Source organism: Chrysemys picta, chromosome 18 (assembly GCF_011386835.1).
Source record: "Chrysemys picta bellii isolate R12L10 chromosome 18, ASM1138683v2, whole genome shotgun sequence".
In the NCBI taxonomy this organism is placed as follows: Eukaryota; Metazoa; Chordata; order Testudines; family Emydidae; genus Chrysemys; species Chrysemys picta.
The window spans coordinates 10,299,434-10,326,795 of record NC_088808.1 but is presented as its reverse complement, the minus strand read 5'-3'; the positions used below and the strand labels follow the sequence as shown (position 1 = coordinate 10,326,795).

General features: G+C 49.5%; 1 protein-coding gene across 4 annotated transcripts in view; it reads left to right on the top strand.

Annotated features, from left to right (window-relative positions):
* Positions 1 to 27,362, top strand: part of ASTN2 (astrotactin 2) — a 631,841-nt gene that overhangs the window by 319,602 nt on the left and 284,877 nt on the right. For all 4 annotated transcript variants that reach the window (XM_065572255.1, XM_065572253.1, XM_065572254.1 and 1 more), the window contains one exon: positions 21,789 to 21,939. In XM_065572255.1, the coding sequence (XP_065428327.1) occupies positions 21,789 to 21,939 (151 nt within the window). The remainder of the gene's footprint in view (positions 1 to 21,788; positions 21,940 to 27,362) is intronic.

The window sequence follows — 27,362 nt, the reverse complement described above, 5'->3', positions numbered from 1 at the left end:
CAGTTTGACATGAACACAGTCATCAGGTGCTAGACCCAGCAGTTCTCTATGACATCTGATGTAAAAGTGTTCATAATCTGTTTTAGCCATTTTATCTGATTTGGCTACTGTCTTCATGTCTGGTCAGTTTGGGAACAGGTTCTTCTCCAGAGTTGGAACAGTAGCTCTGAGTTGTCTTCCCATCAGGAGTTGTGCTGGACTATATCCAGTATCTGCTACTGGTGTTGATCTGTAACTCAGAAGACCAAGGAATGGGTCTTTTTGCTGTAGGATTTTCTGTACAGCTCTCTCAGCCTTTCCATTTGCTTTTGGGTAATGCGGGCTGCTAGTAATATGATAAAGATCATATTTTGTTTGGAATGTCTTAAATTCTGCTGCAGTGAATTGCGGTCTATTGTCAAGTCACTAGTTGTTCTGGAATACCAAAGAGAACAAAAGTGCACTTCAGTTTCTCAATAACTCTGTGACGTGTTATGTCTTTCAAGTACATTATTTCTATATACCTGGAAAAATAGTCCATAACGAGCAAGTAACGATGTCCTCTGAATCTACATAAATCTGCAGCTACACTCTTCCAAGGTCTCCCTGGTAGAAGTGTTTGTACACTGCATTGTCTCTTGAGTTCATTTGTACTGGATCTCCTTTCAAAACGCCGATATCCTCAAATCCTCCATCGAGTTCTTCCACCTTCCTTACTCAGCCAATCATGTCTGCCATGCTATGATTTATAAGGTTGCTGATCTTTGAGCCTTTGATTACATGCGCTCTGAATGCATAGCGTTTGTCTTTATCAGTTGTTTCGGTGATGAACCTGGCGCATGCAGTTCAGAATACTTCCAGGGCTAGTCAGAGCTGTGTCAGGTGACTTCAGCTCTGGGAGGAGTTGAAGGTAATTGTAAGTCCCTTCTGTGACATCAGCTCCTGAGTCAATTTTAAAGTCAATAGTCTTGCCATTAATAGCCAGTTTCACTCTCTCCATAGGCTCTGTCATCACAAATGATAGATCAAAAAACAATGGCTTTTGATTGTCTGTAATATGAATCCAACTCCCTGACTGTTTTGGTGTGACAAACAGTTGCAAAATATCCATAGTTCATGCATGTATTACACCAAGCGCCTCTGGCTGGAAGTGCATCCTCTCTTGAGATATGACTTTTTTTCCACACCTTGTGCATGTAGGCTGGAATTTGTCCCTCTTAGCCTGGGAATTCTCTCTCCTTGCCTCAGGGGTTTTATGATAATGACTTCTAACACTCAAGTGTCTGTTTATAGCTTCTAAGCTAGTTTCAGGTTTTTTCAAGGTGCTCCTGCCTTTTGTTCTGTTGTTAATTCTGACTGCTTTGCTATCTGTACTGCTTAAATCTCTGTTCATTTGTAGCTGCTGTGACAGGTTTTTATCTGTTAACCCAATAACCAGTCTCTCTCTGATATTTTCATGTTTCGCATTCCCCAAATCACAGTTTTCAGCCAATGTATGCAGAGCTCTTATAAAACATTCAACATTTCCCCCTGGTTCTTGAATTCTCTAGTGAAAACGTGCTCTTTCATAAACCACATTTCTCTGAGGTGTAAAGTATGTATCAGACATAGCCAGAACCCTTTCATAGTCATCTTTGTGATTGACTGCAGTAAAGTCAAAGGATTTAAAGCTACGCTCTGCTTGCTTCCCCATAGCATAAATTAAAGAAGATACCTGTAGATTTCCAGTGGAGTTTGTTTGCAATTTGCAATCTGCTTCCAATCTGTCCATTGTGAAAGTTTGTCAAAGCTGAAGTTCTCTGCGGCATTGAAAAGTGACAGGTTGATGAGCTCTTGCAATCTTTGTTGCATTTTTTGTTCTATTTGCAACCTTTGTTGCTGTTTTCCTTCTGATTCTGGTGTTAGTTTACTCATGACACCATGTTATTTAGGTAAAGCTGAGGTTCATTTAAATGAAGTATTTTACATGCAGTGCCACCTAGTGACTGGACAGTGTAATAGTGTTTAGCATTCCATTGCAGCAATGGTCCATTTTGGAAATCTTGGTAATTCCCATGGGAGGTAGGCTCCTAGGTAACTTTGGAGGTCTGGGCCTCTGAGTGTCTAATGTTTTGTAGTTTACACACCCAGGTGCCTGTGCCCAGTGTAACAAACGTGCAATTGGCACTAGAAGGTGGCAGTTATGCTAACACAAATTCTTGTACATTAATCTCTAAATTTGGTCTCTTCGGCTGTACCGGCTTAATATTAGTGTTTGTCCTGGTTAAAAACAAAAACACCCCCCCCCCCCAAAAAAAAAAAATCCACACAAAACAGGCCCACACAAAGTAAGTTCCTCATCTGGGCTGGAACTCTCCCAAAACCTGAGTGAAAATGGGGAGCTGAACCTTGGGTTATGATACAGCCCAGGCACTGTTGCTCTCTGCCTTTAACCATCTTCCTTCCCACCCACCCCCCAAGTAAATCATGATCACTTTACCATGTTCACTTCTCCACTTAATTTGTCTTGTTTATTTACTCAAGCAGAAAGTCAATGTTTTCTTCATCTGCCATCAGGCTCGGTGGCAACCAGTTTGGTTGTAGGAACAAAAACGGATGCAACGGAACTCAGATCCAGATTCTTATTTTTTTTCTTCTTTTCCCTGCTGGTTACCTTTCTAGAATACACCTGGCCCCAGGTATGACTAGGTAGCATTTCCTGCACAGTATGGCTTCAGGCAAGGCTAAAAATGCATAGCAGTTGCCTCTGGAATTGAACAGCTGGGGGCAAGCTTGCGAGCCAGCTCATTACAGAGAAGGAATTCCTAGAGTTGATGCTGTCCCTGTGCTGGTTGTGACTGTGGTTTGGTTGTGGAACACTCCAGTATGGGGCTTAATCTGCACTAGAAGCTACCATTCTTCCGGGAGGGTCTGGAATTGACACTTCAAAGATGTCGTCTAGGTCAGTGGCTCTCAACCTTTCCAGACTGCTGTCCCCCTTTCAAGAGACTGATTTGTCCTGCGGACCCACAGGGCCGGCTCTACCTTTGTTGCCGCCCCAAGCGCCGAAACAAAGGAGGAAAAAAAAAAAAGCGGCCGCAGCAGTGCCGCCGAAAAAGAAAAAAATTAAAAGCTGCCACTGAACTGCCGCTGAAGGAAAAAAAAAAAAAAAAAAAATCAGAGTGCCGCCCCAAGAACGGACGGAGTGCCGCCCCTTCAGATTTGCCGCCCCAGGCACCTGCCTCCTTAGCTGGTGCCTAGAGTCGGCCCTCGTACCCCCAAGTTTCACCTCGCTTAAAAACTACTTGCTCACAAAATCAGACATAAAAATACCAAAGTGTCACAGCCACACTGTTCCTGAAAAATTGCTGACTTTCTCATTTTTGCTGTATAATTATAAAATAATTGGAATATAAATATTGTACTTACATTTCAGTGTATAATAGAGAGCAGTATAAAACAAGTCATTGTCTGCATGACATTTTAGTTTGTACTGACTTTGTCAGTGCTGTTTATGTAGCCTGTTTTAAAAGTAGGCAAATATCTAGATGAGTTGGTGGACCCCCTGGAAGACTTCTGTGTACCCCCAGGGGTACCCGTACGCCGGGTTGAGAACCACTGGTCTAGATTGCACTCAGGGCTTTCCACCCATCGGGGAAGGCACAGCGCCTGCCCCAAAGATCTGATAATTTCAGTTCCTATCCTGCCCTGAATGCCACGCCCTGCAAGCAGCCCCACAGCAGGCAGTAGGGCCCAGCATGGGCACAGAGGTCTGCCCATGCAGGCCAAGTGGTCAAAGGGATCATAGCCCACATCTTTATAATTGCTTGCCCTGGGGTTTTTTGTTTGTTTGTTTTTCTTCTTTCCTATATATCTAGCATCTGTAGACCATTTAATAGTGTCTGAGCACCTCACAGTCTTTTAATGAATGGGGATCTGAGGCACAACAAAACTAAGTGACTTGCTCGAGGTCACACAGGAAGTCTGTGACGAAGCTGGAAACTGAACCCACATTTTCCGAGTTCCAGGCTAGCACCTTAACCGTGGCACTATCCTTTCCTGAGGCATCTTTTGCCCTCTACACTCTCCCCAGCTGCCCCTCCCCTAACTCCCTAAGCCTGCCCTACAAACCCAGATGACTTGAATATTCATTCCACATTTTCATGCCTCCTCCTAGGTTTGCTACTGACAACCTCCTCTTACCATGACTTCCGCACCATCCTCCCTCAGCACAGCAAACCCTGCCTCTCACCCTTCCTGCCCTCACCCTGCTGAGAGTATTTCCTCTCCACTGCACGTGTCCCCAACCAGTGGAGCGGCGAGGGCGTGACTGCTGAAGTCCAAGGAAGTTCTGGGTGCTCCTCACCTCTGGAAATCAGACCCTGAGGAATGGAGCTTTCAGAAGGGCTCAGCACCCAATTTCAGTGGAAGTCAAGAGTCTAAATACCTTTGTGGCTCTGGACCTGAGTCCTTTTGAAAAATCTGTCCGTAAGGGTATGTCTTCAGTGCAGAGGTAATTTGGGCCATTGGCACGTGGATTAGCCTAGCCCGCGTGTGAGCGTTTCCCCTGCAAAGCCCAACCTGCATTACTGTATCCTCACTGAGCTTATCTATCCCAGGGTTCTTTGTGATCTGATGCTGTTAGATTCTTTCCCAGGCAATTGTGTGTCCTCCAGGGGGAAGGCATGGAGGACTGTCAACGCTCAAGTGATTTAGCTTTTAGCCTGTGTCCTCACTACAAAGTGAATATGTTGCAGGCAGCCCAAGTTAAAATGGAGCCCAGGCTCTCACCCACTATCCCAGCTGGGCTGACTAGCCCAGAAGTTTGTGTGGGGGCAGTAGTGGGGTTTGGGGTAAAACCCAAGTTAATACTGCAGTGAAGACATACCTTAAATGTGTAAAGTTGGGTCCACTTTTGAAAATGTAGCCTTCAGTAATGTCTCTGCTTCCGTTTCCCCATCTGTGGAACGGTGACATTTATCTACTTTTAAAAAGTGCTTTGAGAGCATCTGATGGAAGTCGTTGTAGAAGAACAAAGGATTTTAATATCTATTTGCATAGAAGCCTCCCTAGTAACCAGCCCTGTTGAACAGCGTTTTGTAAAACGCAGTGCATGGACTAGGTTTTGAAGTGCCCTCTAGAAAATAATATTCAGGGTTCCATCCCTGATTCCTAAACTCCTTTCTGCCTCTTGTCTACAAACAATTCCCCAATCGCCATTGCCCGTCCCCCGCCACCGCCATCCCTTTTTAAGAATGAAATTAAACTTTGGGTATGCCTAGTCTTGAACTGCTACACCTTTAATTAATCCTCCTCCTTGAGAGGGGGTAGCTAGGTCTACACCGGGGATTAGGTCGGCATATGTCTCTCAGAGGTGTGGATTTTTCACACCCCTGTGAGACTTAGCTAGACGATGTAAGTTTCCAGTGCTTAGGGCATGTCTACACTACAATGGTACAGCAGCAGCGGTAATTCTGTAGTGTAGACACTTACTCCGGTGATGGAAGAGGGTTTTCTCAAGAGTGAAGAATTCTTCCATTCATGTAGCAGTGTCTAGTGTAGTGCTGACGGGTTCATTCCTTTAAGGACAGTTCCACCTGCGGAGAGATGAAATGTCCCACACCTCTTCTGGAACAAGTCTAGTCACAATCTGAACACCCGCTTCCTCCCCTCCCCTGCGAGTAGCAGGCGGGAGGGAGAAGGTGCCCTAAAATCCAGTGGCGTAGTGCTGACTACTCTTTTTTCCCCCCTCAATAGATTGAACTTTCGGTGATTGCTAATCGCCAGATTGTTGGAGGTGCCTTGGCAGCCGCTGCTCCCAGCGAATCGATGGGCGCGTCAGGCGCTCAGCAGCTGTGAAAAATCGGGGTGTAGACGTCTGCTCCTCCTGCACTACTGGCCACTTCCTATTTATCTCGTCCAGTTCTATTGGCATTTCAAAAGTGCTGATCGCTGCTGCATCCAAACACTTTATATGGATTTAAAAAGCAGCAGCAGCAGCATAATGAGAGCTGGCCGGGCTTGGGGCTGGGGGGTGTGTGTGTGTGTGTGTGTGTGTGTGTGTGTGTGTGTGTGTGTGTGTGTGTGTGTGTGTGTGTGTGTGTGTGTGTGTGTGTGAGAGAGAGAGAGAGAGTAGCTAAGTTCCTGGGAAACGCGGAGGAAACTTTTTCCCTGTTTGTTTTCTACCAAATATGACATCCCATCGCTTTCCTTAATTGACCTCAAATACCAGTGTATCTGTAGAGCAGCCCATTGGAACAGAAAAGTTTCCCACACTGCATTTTGAGGAAGACCAGGATAATCGAGGGAGAAAAAGTGACTACTCACACCTGTACGTGGCATGAAGATGAGTGTGTCTGTACAGTAATGCCTAGCACTCATAGTACCTTTCAGATTGTGAAAAGCTCTTTACAGTAGTGGATGGAGTATAATTATTCCCATTTTACAGCCAGGGAAAGCAAGGCAGAGAGGGGGGAAGCACGTAAAGTAGAACCCAGATCTCCCAAGGATTTAGACGTGTGTCCTCATTACTGGGGCCAACCTCATTTTGGGGTTAACATGGTGCATGTGGCCTTTCCCCTGAAGCTCACTCCACAGTGTTCCACTTTAAGTGATTACCTTTGTCTCTTCTTGTGACTTCCTCAGGCCTTCTCCCCATGCAGACCTCAGCTGAGTGAGTGCGTCCTTGTGGGTGAGGAGGGGAAGACCATCTATCACTGTAATCAGGCTGAAGCCCGGAGCTCCGCAATGGGTTTCTCATGTATTTTGGCCAAATCGCTAGCTGATGTGGTTACCATGGCAGCAGTGTGGACCATACCTCTGTGTGCGCAAACTACCCATTAATCCACAGCAGGGCAGTATGCAAAGTGGCAGGAGAATATTTAATTCTTATTCCTCCCAACCTTCACTGAATAGTAAATTGGGGCTGGAGGGAAGTCAGACAGAAAGTCCAGAGAGCCTTCTGCAGGGGGGAATGCAGGTCATTAGCTTGTGACAGATGAATGAGCAGCTGTTTTTTTGGGGGAGTGATGAATGAGCAGTGATCTTACATGTTGGGTTTGCTGGATGCTAATTATTTTGAGAGGCCAGAAAAGAAAAAGGTGATCCGATGATCAACTCCCTTCCATGTCCCACCTGTTTAATTATGGCCTTGTTCAGAATGGATACGTGTGAGACGGAGTGTTGCCTGAGGATCTTATCCTATACCGGTGAAGCTGATGTGAGCTTTTGCCATTGAACTACAATCGAAATAGAATCAGTCCCCTGAATAATTGGTTCGGTTCTCTTCTCTTCTGTTCGATTGTAGGCAGGGCTAGAAGCACCATCTATTACTAAGGTTGCCTGATACCTCCCATTATAAAATCCTATTTTTACTTGCTTATAACTCTGCCAAACTTTGACTGTTCTGAAATTTTCCATGCCGGGTGTCTGCCTCAAGCTAAACCTTTTAGGAAAATTTCAGCCAAAACTGTTCAGCCATTTGCAAGAATAAGGCTAGAGGAAAATGTTGCATTGGCCATGTTGAACCATTCCGGTGGCCTCTTTTTGGAACAGCTTTAGTGCCCCCATGCTTTGGAACAGGGCCTTGACATTTGGCACAGGGATTGCCGTTGTGTCAGGGATGTGCCTTTTGCTGTGCCCGTGAAAATCAGCCTACATTTGGTTAAGTTATAAGCCTCTGAAAAATTGCAGTTTGCACATGCTCAATAGAGACTTCTAGTCTAGCGACAAAAATCTCCAAAGAGTCCATCCTCACTGAGCATGCTCCATGCCCTCATTGTGCCTAATGCTCACCAGACTGTGTGCGCACCATCCCCACAGAATGACGGTGCGTGCTCCAGTACAGGGTGAAGCCGGAGTGTCCCTGTAAAGGCTGCTCCCAACTGCTTTGGGCTGGAATGGGGCTTGGCATCAGGTCCGAGAGCAAGGAAGCCTATTTCTCCTGTGCTCTCAATGACCCCCCTCCGCGGGCACCCAAGCAGCATGGAGATGGAAGTTTCCGGATTTGAATGCAGAGGGCACAAGAGCCAGACTTGGGGTGGGAGGTAAAGGCAAGGACTGGGGCAAGGAGTTTGGTCAGAAAGGAATTGGAGGGGGAAGAGAAGTTATGACTGGGAGTGGCTGGGCAAGGAGACTGGGAGTCATGTGGCGCAGCGTGGCGTCTAACTCCAATTCCTTTCAATCGGAGTTAGGCACGTAGGTGCTTTTTTAAAATCCCATTAGGCTCCTATGTACATCTGTAGGAGCATTAAATATCTGGTCCAAACAGAGCACCATCCATCGTGTGCACTGAACAAACCAGGAGTCCTGTGGGAGAACAAATAGGTGCTCATGTAATTAAAGACTGTATCATAATGCAGACGCACAAGGGGGTGAATTAAGGTGCCATGGCTCACTTTAATTCTGGCATTTCTTAACTTTGGAGTGCTAGACTTTGCAACCTTAATACTGTTCTTTTAACCATAGTTTTTGTGTGTGTAATTCTGTATCGGTTCTTATATCACCCTCATCCCCGTAGTGTGGGGACACCTTCCAATAGTGCACTCAGTGAGGTGTTACCCTATATATCCCTAGGTTTGTAGAGCTACAGTTGTGTTCCTTACATCCTTCCGAGAACCCAGGGTTGGCCTGCCTGGGAGTCTGAGTTGACTATTAATTGATTTTGGATGTCCTACATTCACCAGCCACCTAGGATTTGGGCTTCTGACTTGCCTGAGTAGGAGCGAGGAGGAGAGCAGGGGTAGAGTTTTCTTTCAGTTCTGAGAATCTCTGGTAAATTGGGTTCTTAGTGGGTTTCAAGGTGGGTAGATAAAGAACTAGATCAACGTGTATAGACTGGCCGCAGGGGAGATGAACAGCAACCGGGATGGAGCTGGCCCCACTCTTTTCTCCTCTCCCTGCAGGAAGTTTGTCCCTGTCTAGTCACCTGGCTTTCCTTGGGTGGGGGCTCTGAAGTGAGCTGACACCAGGCTCAGAGCAGTCTCCAAGTACCATATGTGATTGTTTCTCTCACCAGTCACTATATGAGAGTCTTGGGCCAGAGTTTGAGCTTCTTAGGAATCATTGCAACACCCTCTGCTTCCTCTCCCCCTCAATAACCCAACTTTCACTAGGGGTGGAAGCCCATTTTACCCAGAGTTAAGCCCCTTTCCCCCCATCATTCAGGATACAAGGAAGTACATTGTGGTGAGACACCAGCACAGTTCAGTGGGGCTGTTTTGTTTTAATTGATAGGAGTTGGTTTCTTCCTTTGGGGCCTTTTCCAAAGCCCATTGAGGTTTAACAGGGGTTTTTACACCGTCTCTGGGTACGTCTACACTGCAACTAGACACCAAAGCTGGCCCGTGCCAGCTGACTTGCGCTTGTGGGGCTCGGTCAAAGGGTGGGACTGTTTAATTGGGTTCAGGCTCTCTGGGAACCTCCCACCTATCAGGGTTCTAGAGCCCAGTTTCCAGCCAAGTCTGACCATCTGCACTACCTAAGCCAAAGGCCAGCAAGTCCGAGTCAGCCGGCACGGGCCAGCTGTGGGTGTCTAATTGTAGTGTAGACATAGCTTGAGACATACACTTAATACGCTACAGTGCTTCAATGTGGACACTACAGCCACAGGAGGGGTTCTCCTGAGAGGTGGGAGGTAGGTCAACAGACGAATTCTTCCATCAACCTAGCAGTGACTATGCTGCAGGTTAGGTTGTCATAGCTACTTTCCTTGGGAGTGTGGATTTTTCACACCCCTGAGAGATGTACATAGCTATGCCAATGTAAGTTTTCAGTGTAGACCAGCCCATAGAATCATAGAAATGGAGGGTTGGACAGGACCTTGAGAGATCATCTAGGCTGTCCCCCTCACTGAGGCAGGACGAAGTAAACCTCCTAGACCATCCCTGCTAGGTGTTTCGTCTAACTTGGTCTGAAAACCCTCCAGTGATGGGGATTCCACAGCCTCCCTTGGAACAGTACTTAACTCCCTTTGACAGTTAGAAAGTTTTCCCTAATATCTAACCTAAATCTCCCTTGCTGTGAATTGAGCTGATTCCTTCTTGTCCTACCCTCGGTGGACATAGAGAACAATTGATCGTTGTCCTCTCTATAACAACCTTTGATATGTTGGAAGGCTGTTGTTTGGTGGGTTTTGGATCGAAATCTTGCCACTGTCATGAACCACACCCCTTTACCCTGGATTCAACATGTCCTCCTATGTCACAGAGCAGCATAGACAACTCATTTTGATATTTTTTTTTATAACCCACTCATCGGCATGTTATCGCAGTGTCTGGTTCACAGGCTTCAGGGGAGAGAAAATTACACAGTGCATTTTAATTACGGAGTCCAAGCAAAACAATTATGCTACTTACTAAGATTTAGTTTGAACTTAAAATTAACATTTTGAGAGGACGGATGGTGGGGGGAATTGCTTGGCAAATTTAAGACTAATAAAAATATTAATAAGCAAAAAGAAATCACTTAGTAATTTCCATTTACATTTTTGTAAATTATGCACTGCTTCAAATTACATATAAACCTCTGCCATTATAGAGGTAGAGGTTTTTATATATTTATTTATTTATTGACTGAGTAAATACATAACTCAGTAAATGAGTTAATTAGTGTTCAATTACCATCAAGTATCAGAGGGGTAGCCGTGTTAGTCTGGATCTGTAAAAAGCGACAAAGAATCTGACGAAGTGGGTATTCACCCACGAAAGCTCATGCTCCAATAGGTCTGTTAGTCTATAAGGTGCCACAGGACTCTTTGTCGCTCTTTACAATTACCATCAGTTACTAAATATTACTGCTGCCAGTTATTTGTTGAATGGACGCATCTTTTTTTTCTCATATTAATGATTTAAATTATTAATATTGTGCAGCTGCAGATAACCTTTCCTGCGAGTTTTCCTAAGTGATCATTGTCGTTTAGGCGAACAGGTATCTCACTGCTCCAAGCTGTTCCTTTCACTACTCAGCATATGTAGCCTAGCCGGTGTCACCACCCCCAAGTGTTCAAAAATCACAAGCCAGGTACCTCCAAAATCATAAGATTTAAAACAACAATAATTTTGGAAGTCTTTTTTATTTGCTTTCTGGGTTTTGAGCATTTAGAGGGTCACATTTTCCAGTTTTTCTCTGCAACCACGAGGACTGGAAACATACTGGGAGAAAAAAATGAAAGCACAGATTCTCACATAATCACGACTCCAGAAGCTGCAGCTTTAAGGAAAACAAGTATGCAAGACATGATAAAATTATGAGCGCTGACAACACTTGATTTTGAGCGGCTCTGTCTGGGTGGGTAGGGAATAATTCTTATTAACATTAATCAATATTTAGATTGTGATCATAGAACAGAGGTGGGCAAACTATGGCCTGCGGGCCACATCCAGCCTGCAGGACCCTCCTGCCCAGCCCCTGAGCTCCCTGCCGGGGAGGCTAGCCCCCGGCCCCTCCCCTGCTGTCCCCCCACCCCCACAGCCTCAGTGCGCTGCACCGCAATGCTCTGGGCGGCTGGGCAGCACAGTTGCAGAGCCGCGGCCTGGGCAGTGCAGCTGTAACACCGCCAGCCACCGGTGCTCTGTGCTGCACGGTAAGGGGGCAGAGAGCAGGGGGGTTGGATAGAGGGCAGGGGAGTTTGGGGGTGGTGGTCAGGGGACAGGGAACAGGGGGTGGTAAATGGGGCAGGAGCCCCGGGGGGGCCGTCGGGGGACAGGGAACAGGGGAGTTGGATGGGGCAGGAGTCCTGGGGAGCCGTCAGGGGACGAGAAGCTGTGAGGTCGGATAGGAGGCGGGGACCGGGCCATGCCTGGCTGTTTGGGGAGACACAGCCTCCCCTAACCAGCCCTCCATACAATTTTGGAAACCCGATGTGGCCCTCAGGCCAAAAAGTTTGCCCACCCCTGTCATAGAATCATAGAATATCAGGGTTGGAAGGGACCTCAGGAGGTCATCTAGTCCAACCCCCTGCTCAAAGCAGGACCAATCCCCAACTAAATCATCCCAGTCAGGGCTTTGTCAAGCCGGGTCTTAAAAACCTCTAAGGAAGGAGATTCCACCAGCTCCCTAGGTAATCCATTCCAGTGCTTCACCACCCTCCCAGTGATTTTTTTCCCCCTAATATCCAACCTAAACCTCCACTACTGCAACTTGAGACCATTACTCCTTGTTCTGTCATCTGCTACCACTGAGAACAGTCTACATCCATCCTCTTTGGAACCCCCTTTCAGGTAGTTGAAAGCAGCTATCAAATCTCCCCTCATTCTTCTCTTCTGCAGACTAAATAAGCCCAGTTCCCTCAGCCTCTCCTCATAAGTCATGTGCTCCAGCCCCCAATCATTTTTATTGCCCTCCGCTGGACTCTCTCCAATTTTTCCACATCCTCCTTGTAGTGTGGGGCCCAAAACTGGACACAGTACTCCAGATGAGGCCTCACCAATGCTGAATAGAGGCAAATGATCATGTCCCTCAATCTGCTGGCAATGCCCCTACTTATACAGCCCAAAATGCCGTTAGCCTTCTTGGCAACAAGAGCACACTGTTGACTCATATCCAGTTTCTCATCCACTGAACCCCTAGGTCCTTTTCTGCAGAACTGCTGCCTAGCCACTCAGTCCCTAGTCTGTAGCAGTGCATGGGATTCTTCCGTCCTATGTGCAGGACTCTGCACTTGTCCTTGTTGAACCTCATCAGATTTTGATAGCACTCAACATATGCTAGGCACTTTCCAAACACAGAGGAAGTCATGTCTCCAACCCTAAAGAGTAGATATTCTAAGGCTCTGATTCTGCAAGTGCTAAACCCAATAAGTTCCTCAAACACATATGGGTGAACAGCAAGGATATGCACCTATTTAATTGTGGCAGGATTGAGTTCTCATCATGTGAGTAACTTATGACTACTTTACATTTCCAGAGCGGTATAAAGAAGCATTAATTTAAATGAGAATCAAGCCCTATATCTGTGCCTTATGGTCCCAACCATCCATTGGGATCTGGGTTAAACTCAAACCATTTTGTACCAAGAAAACCAAGGTTTGTTCCACCCTCACCACCAGTTTTCCAGTGCTCTGGAGCAGCCGGGAGAAAGTGTTAGTGATCTCTGTGGATGTGTGTGTTCTAGGATGTGAGCAGGATTAGAGGAATAGGTCTCAGAAATCCCATCGCTATGTTCTAGACCTTCATCCTCTGATGTGGTTAACTTTCACTTATCGCCCTGACAAAAGCTGGAATTTACTGTGCTCTGAACCAAGTGTTCCATGTTTTATCATCAAGCCACTGATCTCTGGAAACGCACAAACTTTTTTAAAAAGGTGCTGCCACCCATGAAATCGAATGTACTGAATCTGAGAATAATTATGCGCCATGATAGCTGCAGTGAACTGGGAACTGAGACATGCAAATCACAAGACTCTTATTGACTGTGGTTTATCATCTATATTAGCGCTCATGTGCCTCTTCTTAAATCTCTTCTAGCAAAGGTTGCCTAGGAGACCAGGCATGTGTCAGTGTATAGCGAGGACGTCTTACTTGCACTTCGCTTGTTCAGGGTTGAAGAGGGGATCGTGATTCTTTGCTAAGGCAAAGAAAAAAAAATAATGGTTGGCTTGCTTAGCTTTATATGACATCACTGATTTGGCCCCACCCCTTGCATGTGACATCACTGAGCGCTCTCCCCTTCTGTGCGTTTGTTACTTTACCATGAAAGAGGCCACTTGCCTGATGGGAATTCCTTATGCAGAGCATCATAGGATCAGTCCCAGATAACTAAACAAACGTCAGTTTCACCCCTAGATCCTGGGATCCCCAAGGATGAATTTGATGTCTCCTACAGACTCTGGGCTTTTTTTCTATTTTAATTAAGTTTCTGGTTGCCAGGATAAGCTTCTAAATGCAGTGAATGCAGCGCTGGATTTATTGAATCTCTAGTATATTACTACAGACTTGTAGGGAACCTGTCACACTTTGAACCACGGTTATATATATTTGCCATATTGGGGCTTATAAGGTCTACTATAAATAGACATGGCAGTACTAAGGAAAATTCATATGAACCAGCTGGGGTAAACCTGCCTACTTGCATTGAAGTTAATTGTCCGAAGTCAATGGGGCTACACTGATTTTCCCCAACTTAGGATCTGGCCTATATGGCTGATATTTTTAAAACCACCTAAGATATTTGGATGCCTACTACAATCAATGGGAATTGGGTAGGCCGCCTCCCCTTGGCAGCTTTGACAATACTGGATCTATATGGGAGAGGGGGCGATATATAAACGTTAGGAAATTCCACAGTTAAGGTTTCCTGTGCCACTGCAATTAGGCCCACTGGCGTATGCGTAATTAGGTGAATGCGGCGTCAGACCGTCTTTAATTACATGATCACATTCTATTTTTGAAGGCGAAAAGTGATGGGGTGGCTGAAGTGAGGCACTGACGCCAGGCACTGACGTTGAGATACCTGAAAGAGGTCTGCTTTTCGGAGGGTAGATGCGCTGCACGTTCTGAAAACCAGTCCCTTTTAAATCATCTCAAACGGGCACCCAAAAATGGAGGCATGTCAAACCCCTAGGTGTTTGGCTGTAATCACTGCAGGATTGTCACCTGCTACACCTAATCTTTGTGCATACCTGCCATTGCCATCACTGAGAGCTTCTCTGTGCATTGCACTCTGTAGTCCTGAATGTATACCCCAGCTCACAGACCGCTGGCACCCGTGCAGTTCTGCCTCCTGCCCACAATGGCTGCCACTTCCCTGCCCCAGTGGCTAAAACACAGTTGTAGGAATGGCACTTCAGGCATTCGTGGACTGTGCGCAGGGCTGAGGCAGGGGGCAGGGACAGAACTCCACGTCAGCTGTGTGCATTAAGCGGGTGTGAAAGTTATTGCCCCAGGGCGTGGTTCATCCCAGCTGCTCACTGCCAGCCAACTCCACTGCTGCCCTGGGTCAGCCTGGTTAATTTCCACCTCTAACACGCAGCCTGGTTGCTTCCTGTCATCCCGGGGATCTGCCGGTTCCGTGCTGGGGAATCCACCAAGCAGCTCATTAGAAGGCAAACAACAGCAGCGGATAAAGGTCGTGTCCCACGGGGCTTTCCCTGTTGGGGTGGGGGGACAGCAAAAAGGTGCCTTGTATCCAAAAAGAGAACAGTGGAAGGCGACTCCTCTCAGCGTGTGTGGGAGCAGTATGGGGCTGGGCAGTAGAGGGCACCCTCTCTGGGAATACCCAGGGCTGGTGAAGGGTTGGGGGGATGGACAGTGGAGAACATCTTCTCTGGGTCGGGTCAGGGTGGGGAGCACCCTTTCTAGGTATGGCTGGGGTGGGGAGTGGCAGGGGGTTGGGCAGTGGGGAACCCCCTTTGTGGGCATAGCCGCTATTGGTGGGATAAAGAGAAGACAGCTCTGTGTTTGGGGACGAAGATGTCGCCCTCTCTGCTTGTGCCTTTCCTTTGTTGTCTAGCGTATGGGGGTGGGGGGTGCCGTTCCCTACGCAGAAAGGGGGGATGCTGAAGTTCACAGAGCATGCAGCGGCCCCATCTCCACTCAGCATTCACTGCCTCTGGGACGTGTGTCTCCAGTGCTGTTGGTAGACCACAGGGCAGCCGATGCCGGGGATGTACCGGGGTCTCACCAGCGGTTAGCCTAGGGACAGAGCAGGCACAGAGGAGAGGGCAGCTGAGGGGAATCCACCCAGGAGAAAGGGTTGTTGTGAAGCTCAGGAGACTGGCGTGATGAGCTTGTTCTGGGACGAGTGCTTTGGGGCCTTTTTGAATTGCTTGGCACTGATGTTTCATGAATAAGTAACCCCCAGCAGTATTTGTCACTGATGCTGTTTTATTAATGACGGGGTGAGGGAGGAGGATGCGGCGCGGTGGGGAAGGAGAAGAGAAGAGTATTTACAAACGAGTAGTCAAAGCAAGTGCAGGCAGTGGGAAATGGCACGCTGCCAGGGGAACAATGGAAGCTGCGATCTGACTCAGGAACCATTGTGAAGCCTGGACAAAAACAAGTGTCTCTGGATATCATGCAAAGAATGTGTTGCCATATAAATAGTCAGAGAGCCTTGTATTACAGGGGCTCGCAGCAGGGTTGGCAGCGAGGCAGGCGCATTTCATTTAAACATATGCCTTTTTCTGGTGGGGAGAGGTCTCAGGAAGCAGAAATTTGCTCACAAACTCTGAAATGTTCTTCGCATTGGGATCCAAAAGTTGCTCTGTGTATCAGATATTTCTGACCCACATCGCACGGGGAATTCCCAGTATAGGTGTAGCATTCTGGGAGCTGGGATATGGGACGGGCATGGCGTTGCAGTGGATGGTTAGGGCCCAGGCAGAAATTGACATACATGAGAGATTGCATAAACTAGGGTTATTTCGCCGGGGCCAGAGAGGAGTCAGAGGGCACTTACTTGACGTTTCTGAGATACAGAACAGCAGAGTGCAAACTGAGGAGTCCCTCTTTAGTATCCTTTCCTGTTATGAGAGGTCACGGGGTCACGCAGTGAAATTAACAGCAAATGTAGAACAAAGAGGAGAAACATTTTTTGAGGCAACATGTGGAACTCACTGCTGCAGGGAGTCAGAATCAAACATCAAGGATAATCCAGTCCCATGCTGCTGCTGCGGCTTATCTGATCTGAGGTAAGGAGGGATTATTTCTCCTAATGTACAGTTATACACAGTTGGCTAGACTCCCCCCGCCCCCCTTCCACTCTCAGTCTCCCTTCCACTGTCCTCTGAACAATGGGTGTTGTCGCTCAACAGAAGCAGGAGATGAGACGTGATGGCCTGGTGTTCTGAACCCCAGATTTTCACATGGCCGTCAGTGGAATGTAGCCACCCCAGCAGTCAGGGGGGAGAGGCCAGCAGTGATGTGGTTAACAAGGGGACAAACACAGAGCTGTACGGGAACAGATGTGTTTTGTTCCCTTGGGAGCATAGAACCGTAAGTGCTGGAAGCAGACAGGCACAAGGATGAGTGCATATGCTTGGACAGCATGGTGGCATGAAGCACAGCAGTCAGAGATTCAGTTTGCAGTGGCTGCATGAGCTCTCCTGGATGAAAAACTCAGCCCCCCTTGGTCAAGGTGACCAGGTGGCCTGGATTTCAGGTGTTTGTGCAGAAATAAATGTGCCTCTGGCTCAGGGGATGCTGCAGTGCCTGTCTTTGGGAAGGAGAAAAGGTTCTTGCTGAAACCTTCCTGATTTAGAAGATGCATTTCCTCTCCAGGTGCTCAGAGAGGGGCTCTTCCCTCCCCTCTCTGCCCATGCTGCTAAACACTCCAGATCAGGCACAGCTCTTGCTCTCCATCTTGACTTGAGCATTAGCATCTCTCCCTGAGTGACACAGACCTCAAAGGGCATGTCTTAGCAATGGGACATGTCAGAATCTGTTATCTGTAGTTATTTCCAGTGTAAACCCAAGCATCTGGCTCAGACTGACAGGGTGAAATGAGTTCTGGGCGAGGTGTCAGTTCTCCAGAAACCAGCCATAGGCCGGGAGCGGGAGAAAGAAGCTTTTGATCTAAACCTCAGTCAGACAGGAGACGTCTTGTTGAATTGCCCATAAAGCAACCGGTTGGATTTGTCTTTTAGTTAATACCCTTTGGTGCATTACCACTGACATTTAACGTTCACACTGTTCCTAGACCTAACAGCATAGTTGGTGGGGGGTCAGTGAAATTTTGATGAAGAGGTTGAATGGTACAGCATGTCAGAGCACTAGCTTCTCACCTCCCCGGCACGCTTAGCATTTAGATAGTGGCTTTCTACCTGCTGCTCTCCACGGTGAGTGAGCGCCGTTAGCCACCACCCTCCCTTTATGATTGACTGGGGCTCAGAGAGTTTAATTGACTTGCCCAAGGTCACTCAATGAGTCTGGGTTAGAGCCAGGAATAAGATTAAGGATTCCGAGTCTGGGGCCCCATCTAATGACCCACAGAAGAAATGGGTCTGGTGGTGTCAGTCAAGGGCCTAGTCAAGGGCTTTTCCATCTCCCAATATGCACTGCGCAGTGTCTGTTCGGGACACGCTTAGTAACAGACTCTCAGGTCAGTGCAGAGGCGCATGGACGTGTGTAATTGTGGGGGGAGGGCTGGGCAGTGGGGCTCAGCCAGATTAGGCATTTGGTGACACAGGCTGCAGGTGCATTGACAGAACTGTGAAAAAGTCTGGCCTTACAACAGCAGGGGGTGCTGTGGGTCAGCAATGGGGTATGTTTGCAGAACCATTGGAGCAACCAAGGACTGGGATAATGGTGGGGCATTAGGGCCGAGAGAAGGTGAATTGGCAAATGTTGTGCGAGGCCCCGCTCTGGAACAGCAGGAGGTGCTGTAGAGCGAGGCTAAGGAAACATTGGAAGATCTGGGTGGGGGTCCTAGGACTGGCATGTCAGGGGGCTACAGGTCGGGAATGAGGGGCATTGGCAGAGCTGGGTGGGGGTCCTAGGACTGGCATATCAGGGGGCTGCAGATCGGGATTGAGGGGCATTGGCAGAGCTGGTTGGGGATCCTAGGACTGGAATAACAGGGGGGCTGCAGGTTGGGATTGAAGGGCATTGGCAGGGTGGGTGGGGGTCTTAGGACTGGAATAGCAGGGGGGCTGCAGGTTGGGATTGAAGGCATTGGTATAGCTGGGTGGGGGGTCCTAGGACTGGAATAGCAGAGGGGTGCAGGTCGGGATTGAAGGGCATTGGCAGGGTGGGTGGGGGTCCTAGGACTGGAATAGCAGAGGGCTGCAGGTCGGGATTGAAGGCATTGGTATAGCTGGGTGGGGGGTCCTAGGACTGGAATAGCAGAGGGGTGCAGGTCGGGATTGAAGGCATTGGTATAGCTGGGTGGGGGGTCCTAGGACTGGAATAGCAGAGGGCTGCAGGTCGGGATTGAAGGGCATTGGCAGGGTGGGTGGGGGTCCTAGGACTGGAATAGCAGAGGGCTGCAGGTCGGGATTGAAGGGCATTGGCAGGGTGGGTGGGGGTCCTAGGACTGGAATAGCAGAGGGGTGCAGGTTGGGATTGAAGGGCATTGGCAGGGAGGGTGGGGGTCCTAGGACTGGAATAGCAGGGGGCTGCAGCTCAGGACTGATGTGCAGAGGCAGAGCTCTCTGTGTAGAAAATCACCCGCTGCCTGTGACACCGTCTGACCCTGTCTTGTTGTGTGAGCTGTTTAATTAAATATTGCGGCACTGAAATCCACCCCAACATTACAAAAGGAAAGCTGAGCGTGTCCGTGTCTGTGGAGCGCAGAGTCTGGCTCCAGAGAGATGAGCAGCCCTGCTCAGATGCAGCAAAAGCAAAGTTTGCTCCCAGCTCCCTCTGAGCTTGCCGCCCGTCCTTTCCTCGGTGTGACATTTCCTCCTGTCAGGCCTTCGTGTTGTAGCAATGTTACGCCAACGTAACAAACATTTATGAAGAATCAATCCGTCCGGAGCCAAACAGCCTCTCTGTCTGGAGAAGGTGCTGTCACCCCGCTCGTCTCAAAGGTGACATTTAAACGCTTCCCCCATCTCTCTGCCTCCCCCCCCTGCTTCCGAGGAGGTTAATATTTTAATACATGTAATGGCTCATTCAGGCTCATCAGCCACTGCCCCTGTTTTGTCAGCGATGATCCATTACACCAGGCATAATTTCAGAGAGCGCGGTTCCCCTCCCCTCTCCCCTAATCGCTGCCAGCAGAAATCACCGGCCGTACAAGAGGCACAAAAGCCTCTTTCATTTGGTGTTTCTAGATTTAATTAAAAGAGAGAATTGATCCCCCTCCCCAACTCCCAGCTTGCCCTCCATCCTCATCGCTCTGGTGCAAGCACAACACGATAGAAGGGCCATCTCGGCTTTGCACACCCGTTCCGCCTCCAGTCATTGGGGCTACGGTGATTGATGCCTGCCGAGGATCTGACCCTGGAATCCCAGCTGCACTGGAGCTGTGAGACGTCTCATCCTCTTTCTCCCCCTACACCCAGACACACCCGTGAGAGGAGTTGTAAACCCTAGTGATGACGGCGCAACAATGCTATGTCTACACTGAAAACACTACAGTGTAGACACTCAGGGCTTGTCTACATTTAAAATGGTGCAGCCGTAGGGCTTCAGTGAAGATGCTGCCTACACCGATGGGAGGGCTTCTCTCGTTGGTGTAGATAATCCACCTCCCCGTGAGGTGGTAGCTAGATTCTCCCATCGACTGAGTGCTGTCCGCACCAGGGATTAGGTTGGTTTAACTGCATCGCTCAGAGGTGTCGATTTTTCACACCCCTGGATGATCTAGTTATACTGACCTGATTTCCTAGTGTAGACCTGGCCTCACAACAGCAACAGGAGGGGTTCTCCCCGAGAGGCAATAGCTATGTCAGGAGAAAAATTCTTCCGTCGACCCAGCGCTTTCTACACTGGGGGTAAGGTCAGCATGGCCTTGTCTCGTAGGGGTGTGACTTTCATAACCCTGAGGGACATAGCTTTGCTGATTCAGTACCCAGTATAGACCAGCCCTAATACAAAGAGACCCAAGAGACGTATGAAACATGGGCAGGAAATAACAGAGGGAGTGACTCTGTGACCTAGAGCAAGTCACTTCACCAACCTGTGCCTCAGTGTCCCGTCAGTAAAACAGCGTGAACATATCTACTTCCCCTAGGTGTTACAGGGATGAGTTAATATTTGGAGAACACTTTGAAGAAAAACACTCTGTAAGTGCTTAGTGCTCTCAACAAAGATCCCAACCCCCTCTGACAGGAATCGAATGGGAAGAACACATTCAGCCCTGAATTCTTTGCTACCTGCAAAATGGACTGTGCTCTAAGACAGAGGTGGGCAAACTGTAGCCCGCGGGACCGTCCTGCCCGGCCCCGGCCCGGGAGGCTCGCCCCTGGCCCCTCCCTCGCTGTTCCCCCTTGCCCGCAGCCTCAGCTTGCTCGCTTCGCCGCTGGCGCAATGCTCTGGGCGGCAGGGCTATGAACTCCTGGGGCAGCGCAGCTGCAGAGCCGCGGCCTGACCCTGTGTTCTGTGCTGCGTGGTGGCGGTGGTGGCGTGGCCTGGCTCCAGCCGGGCGGCGCGGCTGTAGCACCGCCAGCCACAGGTGCTCCAGGCATTGTGGTAAGGGGGCAGGGAGCAGGGGGTTGAATGGGGGCAGGAGTCCCAGGAGGCCAATCAGGAAGGAGGGGGTTTGGATGGGGCAGCAGGGGACAGTCAGGGGCAGGGGTTCCGGAGGCAGTCAGGGGTCAGAGAGAAGGGGTGGTTGGATGGGGTAGGGGTCCCAGAGGGGCCGTCAGGAATGAGAGGAGGGGTTGGATGGTGCGGCGAGGGTCCGGGAGCAGTCAGGAGACAGGGAGCAGGGAGGTATGGATGGGGCAGGATTCCCGGGGCGGGGGGGGGGCAGATAGGAGGTGGGGGCAGTTTCGGCAGCAGTTTGGCGACAGGTACGCTGAAGGCGCGGGACCGGTGGACCTCCCTCAGGCATGCCGCTGAATCCGCGTTACCAGCTGACCTCCCGCGGGCATGCTGCCGAAAGCCGCCTGACTGCCATGCTTGGGGCGGCAAAATACATAGAGCTGCCCCTGAATCCCACCCTCTTGTCTTCCCTCTAAAATGGGTTACTGGACACTGCAAACAACCCAGCCACTCACTGTAGCATTGAAAGCAGAAGCCCCGTGTGGTGGGTAGGAATTATGTCCATTGGGTGGAATTCATCCCTTTACTGAGGTCTGTAACTCGGCCAATGAAACAGTTTAGCTTCAAAGACAGAGCATATTTCACATAAATATTTCATGTAAAACGTTCCATCTAGTTATCCCCCTTTGGCCACCCGTAGGGTCTGCTCGGTCGCCAGTTCTAACAGTGCCTTTTCTCTCCAAGGGAAGAAGCGATGTTGTCCACCTACTTCGAAACCATCAATGACCTGCTCTCTTCCTTTGGACCAGTCCGAGACTGCTCACGCAACAACGGTGGCTGCACCCGTAACTTCAAGTGTGTGTCGGACCGCAAAGTGGACTCCACGGGCTGTGTGGTAGGTATGCCACCGGGTGACCAGTGCTCTAGAGAGATGGTGTGTTGTCGAGGGTGCCCTGGATGGGAGTTACTTGTTCTTTGTCTATGGCGGCGGGTCAGGGAATCTCTGTTGCCTTTTTGGGCAGTGGAACTGTGTGTCTGTCTCTCTTTCCTTTTCTCTCCTCCTCCTACTCCTCTCTCTCATATCTCCTTGTCCCGCCTTTGTCTTCTCTCTCTCTCTCTTGCCTTCCTCTGTGGGAGCAGACTGCTCTGGCCTTAGCTGGAGAGATGCCCCGAGGGTCCTGTGGAAAGTCAACATGACTGGTAGAATGGTCTGAACTGTGGGGAGGGGTGGGGGCTGCTGGGGAAATGCCCCCACCCCAGCCCTGCTGGCTGCACCGAAAATGCCACAGGTGCGAATTCTGCCTCAGGAATGAGCAACCTGTTCTCCAGCCCAACGGAGCCCCCGGAGATACAGCGGAGGACTCGGGAGCTTAAAGGAGCACTGAGCAATGCAGAGTCGATTCTCATGTACTTGCCAAAGTGTTGTGGACTGGAAATGGACTTTGCTCTCTCCTCCGTGGCCCACATGCTTCCCAGCTTTCTGGGAACTCATCCCGCATCCACTGTGCCCCTCCCAAAGCCCTGCCACCTCTTTGGCCCCAGTGGGTAGCCCCTCTTCAGAGTTGTTTCCCTTCGGAGGAGAAACTGATGCTAGAGGGAGGTGTTTCTCTGGTGCAATCCTGTGTGTTTACCAAGAACGCACACAAAGTCCTGGTTCCCCAAACACAGTAGGAACAAACAACAGCAGGCAGTTTCCTTGCTCAGAAATCCGAGTCTGCCTCTCCAGCAAGTTGTGCACCAAAAAGAAGCCCCATCTCTCAACCTCCTCCCAGGGCCACGCTCACCCCTGCATCTCTCGCTTTCTGTTTCTCACGCACACACATTCACAGCTTGCCAAGCACTCCCTTAGTCCCTGTATTTGCAACCAATCCCCTGGAAATCCCAGGGACCACACTGCTTAACTCTGCTCGGGTTTTGCCAGGCGGCCCAGTGCCTTGGGCAATAGCTTCTTAGGGCAGATCTTCACTACAGGGGGGGTCGATTTAAGATACGCAAATTCAGCTACGCAAATAGCGTAGCTGAATTCGACCTATCGGAGCCGACTTACCCCGCTGTGAGGACGGCGGCAAAATCGACCTCCGCGGCTCCCCGTCGTCGGCGCTTACTCCCACCTCCGCTGGTGGAGTAAGAGCGTCGATTCGGGGATCGATTGTCGCGTCCCGACGAGACGCGATAATTCGATCCCCGGTAGTGTAGACCTAGCCTCATTCTTTCCAGCTGTCATTACATGAACATGCATAATCGCTCTTTCCATTAAGCCTGAAAGAAGGGTGCTTAGTGCACCTATTGACTTTATCCAGGTCTGTGATTGATGGCAGCCATTAACACCTTCCAGCATCACAATCCTCTCCCAGGGAATTTTGTTGCTGTAGGTTGGTTTTTAACACCACTACGGGGGATGGGGAGGTTTCCTTGTGCAACAGAGTCATCTGGCAACCTTGGAGAATCAGTCGTCTTCTTTCTGTAAAAAGAGCCTGGAAACAACAAACTGATTAAAGTGGGATCCTTGTCCTGGCACTCACAACGGAGCACTTGCATCATTACACACTTTACACAAACACGCTCACTGACAGTGACATTCTCTGTCACTGGCACACGGGGCCAATCTGGAACTCATCACACACACAACAGATTGCCAGTGACAATGACACTCCTCTGTGTGTATACACACTGTCACCTCAGCACATGTGTACACACACACACACACAGTCACCTCCCTACACACACACACACACACACACACACACACACACACACACACACACTGCCCATGTCTTTCTCATAGTCACACTCAGTCTCTCTCTCACACACACGTGCACAACCGTAGGTGCTTCTCCCAACCCCTCCACCACCCCCTCTCCAAACCGCCCTGTTCCCTGCAGGAGCCTTCTCCGGCCCCCTCCTCGGCTCTGCGGAAGCAGGAGTGAAGTGTCTCTTTCTTTATTGAAGAAGTTTATACACGGAGCCGGGAAAGGTCAGCTTGGAGTGGCGCCGTCTCTGGGTGGCTCTTAACATCACCCCCCATCCCCAAATGCTTGTTCAGCACATTTAGAGTGGCCACCTAATAGCACTGGTGTGTTACAGGCAGCACTTTACAATGTGGGTCTTTACACAGCTGGTTTCCCTTCCTCTCTTCTTCTTCTTTTTTTTTTTTTTTTGCTCTCGCGCGCTCTCTCTCTCTCTCTTGCCATTTCACCCTGAAAAGTAATGTGCCTCTCAGATATTGTCAGCAACAACCCTGGCTCTGATTGCCGTGCACCACAGAGACGCGCCGCCAAGATGCCGCCTTTTAAAAGTCAAGACGTATTAAGATAGAAATTGTCAATAAATTACAGGCCTGGCTCTCCCTGCATGTGCCCATGAAGCGGTGGCAATTGAAATCCATGTCACTCAGGGAAAATGGGGTTTCTTTCCCTTCCTCGACCCTGCTCCTAATGGCTACATTTAGGCTATAATTAACGGGAACAAAACACAGGCGGGTCGGGGAAGGGACGGAGAATCAGCGTGAGCAGTCACCTTGGAGTGCAATCCTGGTCCCTGATAGCTATGGGGGAGAGACAGAGCAGCCTCCGTGTGGGCGCAAATTGCTGCTGGGTGGGAGTGGGGAGCTGGAAGGGGCGGGGTGCTTGCTGTTTTTAGGCTGCCCGCCCCCCTCCACACACACTCCTGGTTGCTTCGTTTTTTGCTTCCAGTGTGCAGCTCTGGTGTGGGAAGAACGGGGCTAGCCTTGGATTGGTGAGTCACCAGGATCCATGCCACATCCAGGCAGAAAGTGGAGTTCTTTCTGCTCCCCTCACCAGTCCGATGAGGAAAAGCTTGTGTTGCAATGGAAGGTGCTAGAGGCACGAAGCTTTAATCTCCTCACCCTCTCTTTCGTTCCTCCCTCTTTTCATCTCTTTGCTTCTCTTCCTCTCTCCCTCCTGCTTGCAGAAATAGAAAACCAATCTATGCTGTGTTGCAAAGGACTCCATGCTATGCCAGGGTGTGGCACCGATCCTCCTCTGTCCAGACAACTTTCCTGCTTAGCAAGGGAGGTGGGACTGGTTCTGGGGCAAGCGCAGACTTTCTAGATCTGGACTGTCTCATGCTGCTCCCCTCAGGGGTGCTGGAGCAATGTGTGTAGTGGGGGTGCTGAGAACCATTGAACCAAACTGTATCCCTGTATATAATGGAAACCGCTCCAAGCCAGGGGGTGCTGCAGCCCCCCCCGAACCCATAGTGCCACTTGTGGAGCCCAGTGGAAGCCCTGCTGAGCTATTTGCATGGGAAATGCAGGGCTGGTCGCGGCCCTGATGTGATTTCAGTCAAGTTGTTTGAGTTCCCCCTTTGGGAGACATTCCGGAGCTGATTCTCGCGCCCTCGACCTTTTTGGAAATTGTCTGTCTTCTTCTCTGTTTAAATATCAATGGGAGATTGACTTGGGATTCCGGAGGAGAAGCAAAACTGGCTCGATGAGCAGGCAAATTGGTATCAGCTGACGAATGATCTGGAAAGCTAAGCTCTGCCGTCAGAAATGCTGAGGGACAGAGCGCCCGGGATTAGTGGCTGGTGGTTGGCGCTGTGATCGGCAATAGCACATCGCTGGGGTTGAAATGTGCCTCCCCGGAGGATTCTGGTGAAAGCAGAGCTGTGAGATTTCTCCCTGGGGAAGGGGCTTGGGCTGCAGTACGCTTGCCAAGGATTTTACTAGGAGAGATTTCAAGACTGGAGTGCAGAGTTGGAGATCAGCTGACAAAGTCCATAGAATTGCAACTTCATGGTGAGGGGAGGCTGGTGAGAATCCTTCTGCTGAGCGGACAGAGATGCCTCTAATAATCCCCTCTCTGGTTTCTCTTTCATGGAGCTTTCCCCTCTGTGAGAGGTTATAAAAGGAAAGTGATGTATCCGAACCCCCGAAATGATCTCTTCCTGCCATACCAACCCCTATGCAGCTGAGAGCACAAAGATTTATTGAGGCAGTGAAGGCCAGTTACTCAGACATGTAGGGAGGGGGCCAGATGGGTCACCATGCACAACTTCCTGTTGATTGTGGAAGAGGAGCGGATGTTCTTGCGGTTAAGGCACTGAGCTGGGACTCAGGAGAGCTGGGTTTAATCGGGGCCTTGAGTTCCTGCTGGGGAGCGGGGTCTGGGGCTTGCCCTGCTCTGGCACTCCAGCCGGGGAGCAGAGTCGGGGGCAGCTCTGCACAGCTCCTGGAAGCAGTGGCGTGTCCCCTCTTTGGCTCCTACGGGGTAGGAGCAGCCAGGGGGCTCTGCTCCACACGCTGCCCCTGCAGCTCCCATTGGTCGGGAACTGCGGCCAATGGGAGCTGCAGGGGCGGCACCTATGGACGGGACAGCATGCAGCAGAGCTGCCTGGCCACACCTCTACGTAGGAGCTGGCGGGGGGACATGCCGCTACTTCTGGAAGCTGCTTGAGGTAAGCGCCGCCAGGAGCTTGCACCCCTGAGCCATCCCCCCTGCACTCCAACCCCCTGCCCCAGCTCTGATCTCCCCTGCTGCCCTCCAAACTTCTCATCCCCTGGAGCACCCTCCTGCACCCCTAGCCCCTCATCCCCAGCCCCACCCCAGAGCCTGCACCCCTAGCTGGAGCCCTCACCCCCTCACACACTCCAACCCCAATTTCTTGAGCATTCACGGCCCCCCATACATTTTCCATACCCAGATGTTGCCCTCGGGCCAAAAAGTTTGCCCACCCCTGTTTTAGACAGAGAGGGAATTGGTCCTAGTCTCCGGATAGGCATACAGGTCTTAGCTCAGCATGTCTTGAGCTACCCCTTCTATTTTCATATCAAAATGATGCAATATTCCTGAGGTGCTGGAAGGCAGTGTTGCGAAATGGTTTAATTTAAGAATGTAGCTGTTGCATTGGGGATATAGGCTGTGCAATGCAGGATCAGTGGCCCATCACATCCGGTCCCTTCCTTCCAGCACAAGCTAAAGATGAAGTTCCAGTGGAAGGCGGTGGGGCCTGTAGGTATGAATAGAGCTGGTTGAAACATGGAATTTCCATTCCACTGGGAATTCCTGACATTTCATAATTTCCCAAATCAGAACCAAATGTTGAAATTTCAAATTTTACCATGAAATAGAAATTGTGAAATAATTTTGTTTCCAAAACAGGGAAATAACCCTGTTGAAACATTTTGTTTTGGCGCCATCATTTCACGTTTTACGTTGTCATACCATAAAAGTCAAAATGACAAAGTGGAAACAAAACATTCTGATAATTTCCTTTCAACATTTCGATGAAATTGATACATTCCTGAGAAAACTTTCAATTTTGTCAAATCAACATCTTCCAGTGGAAAAGTGTTCC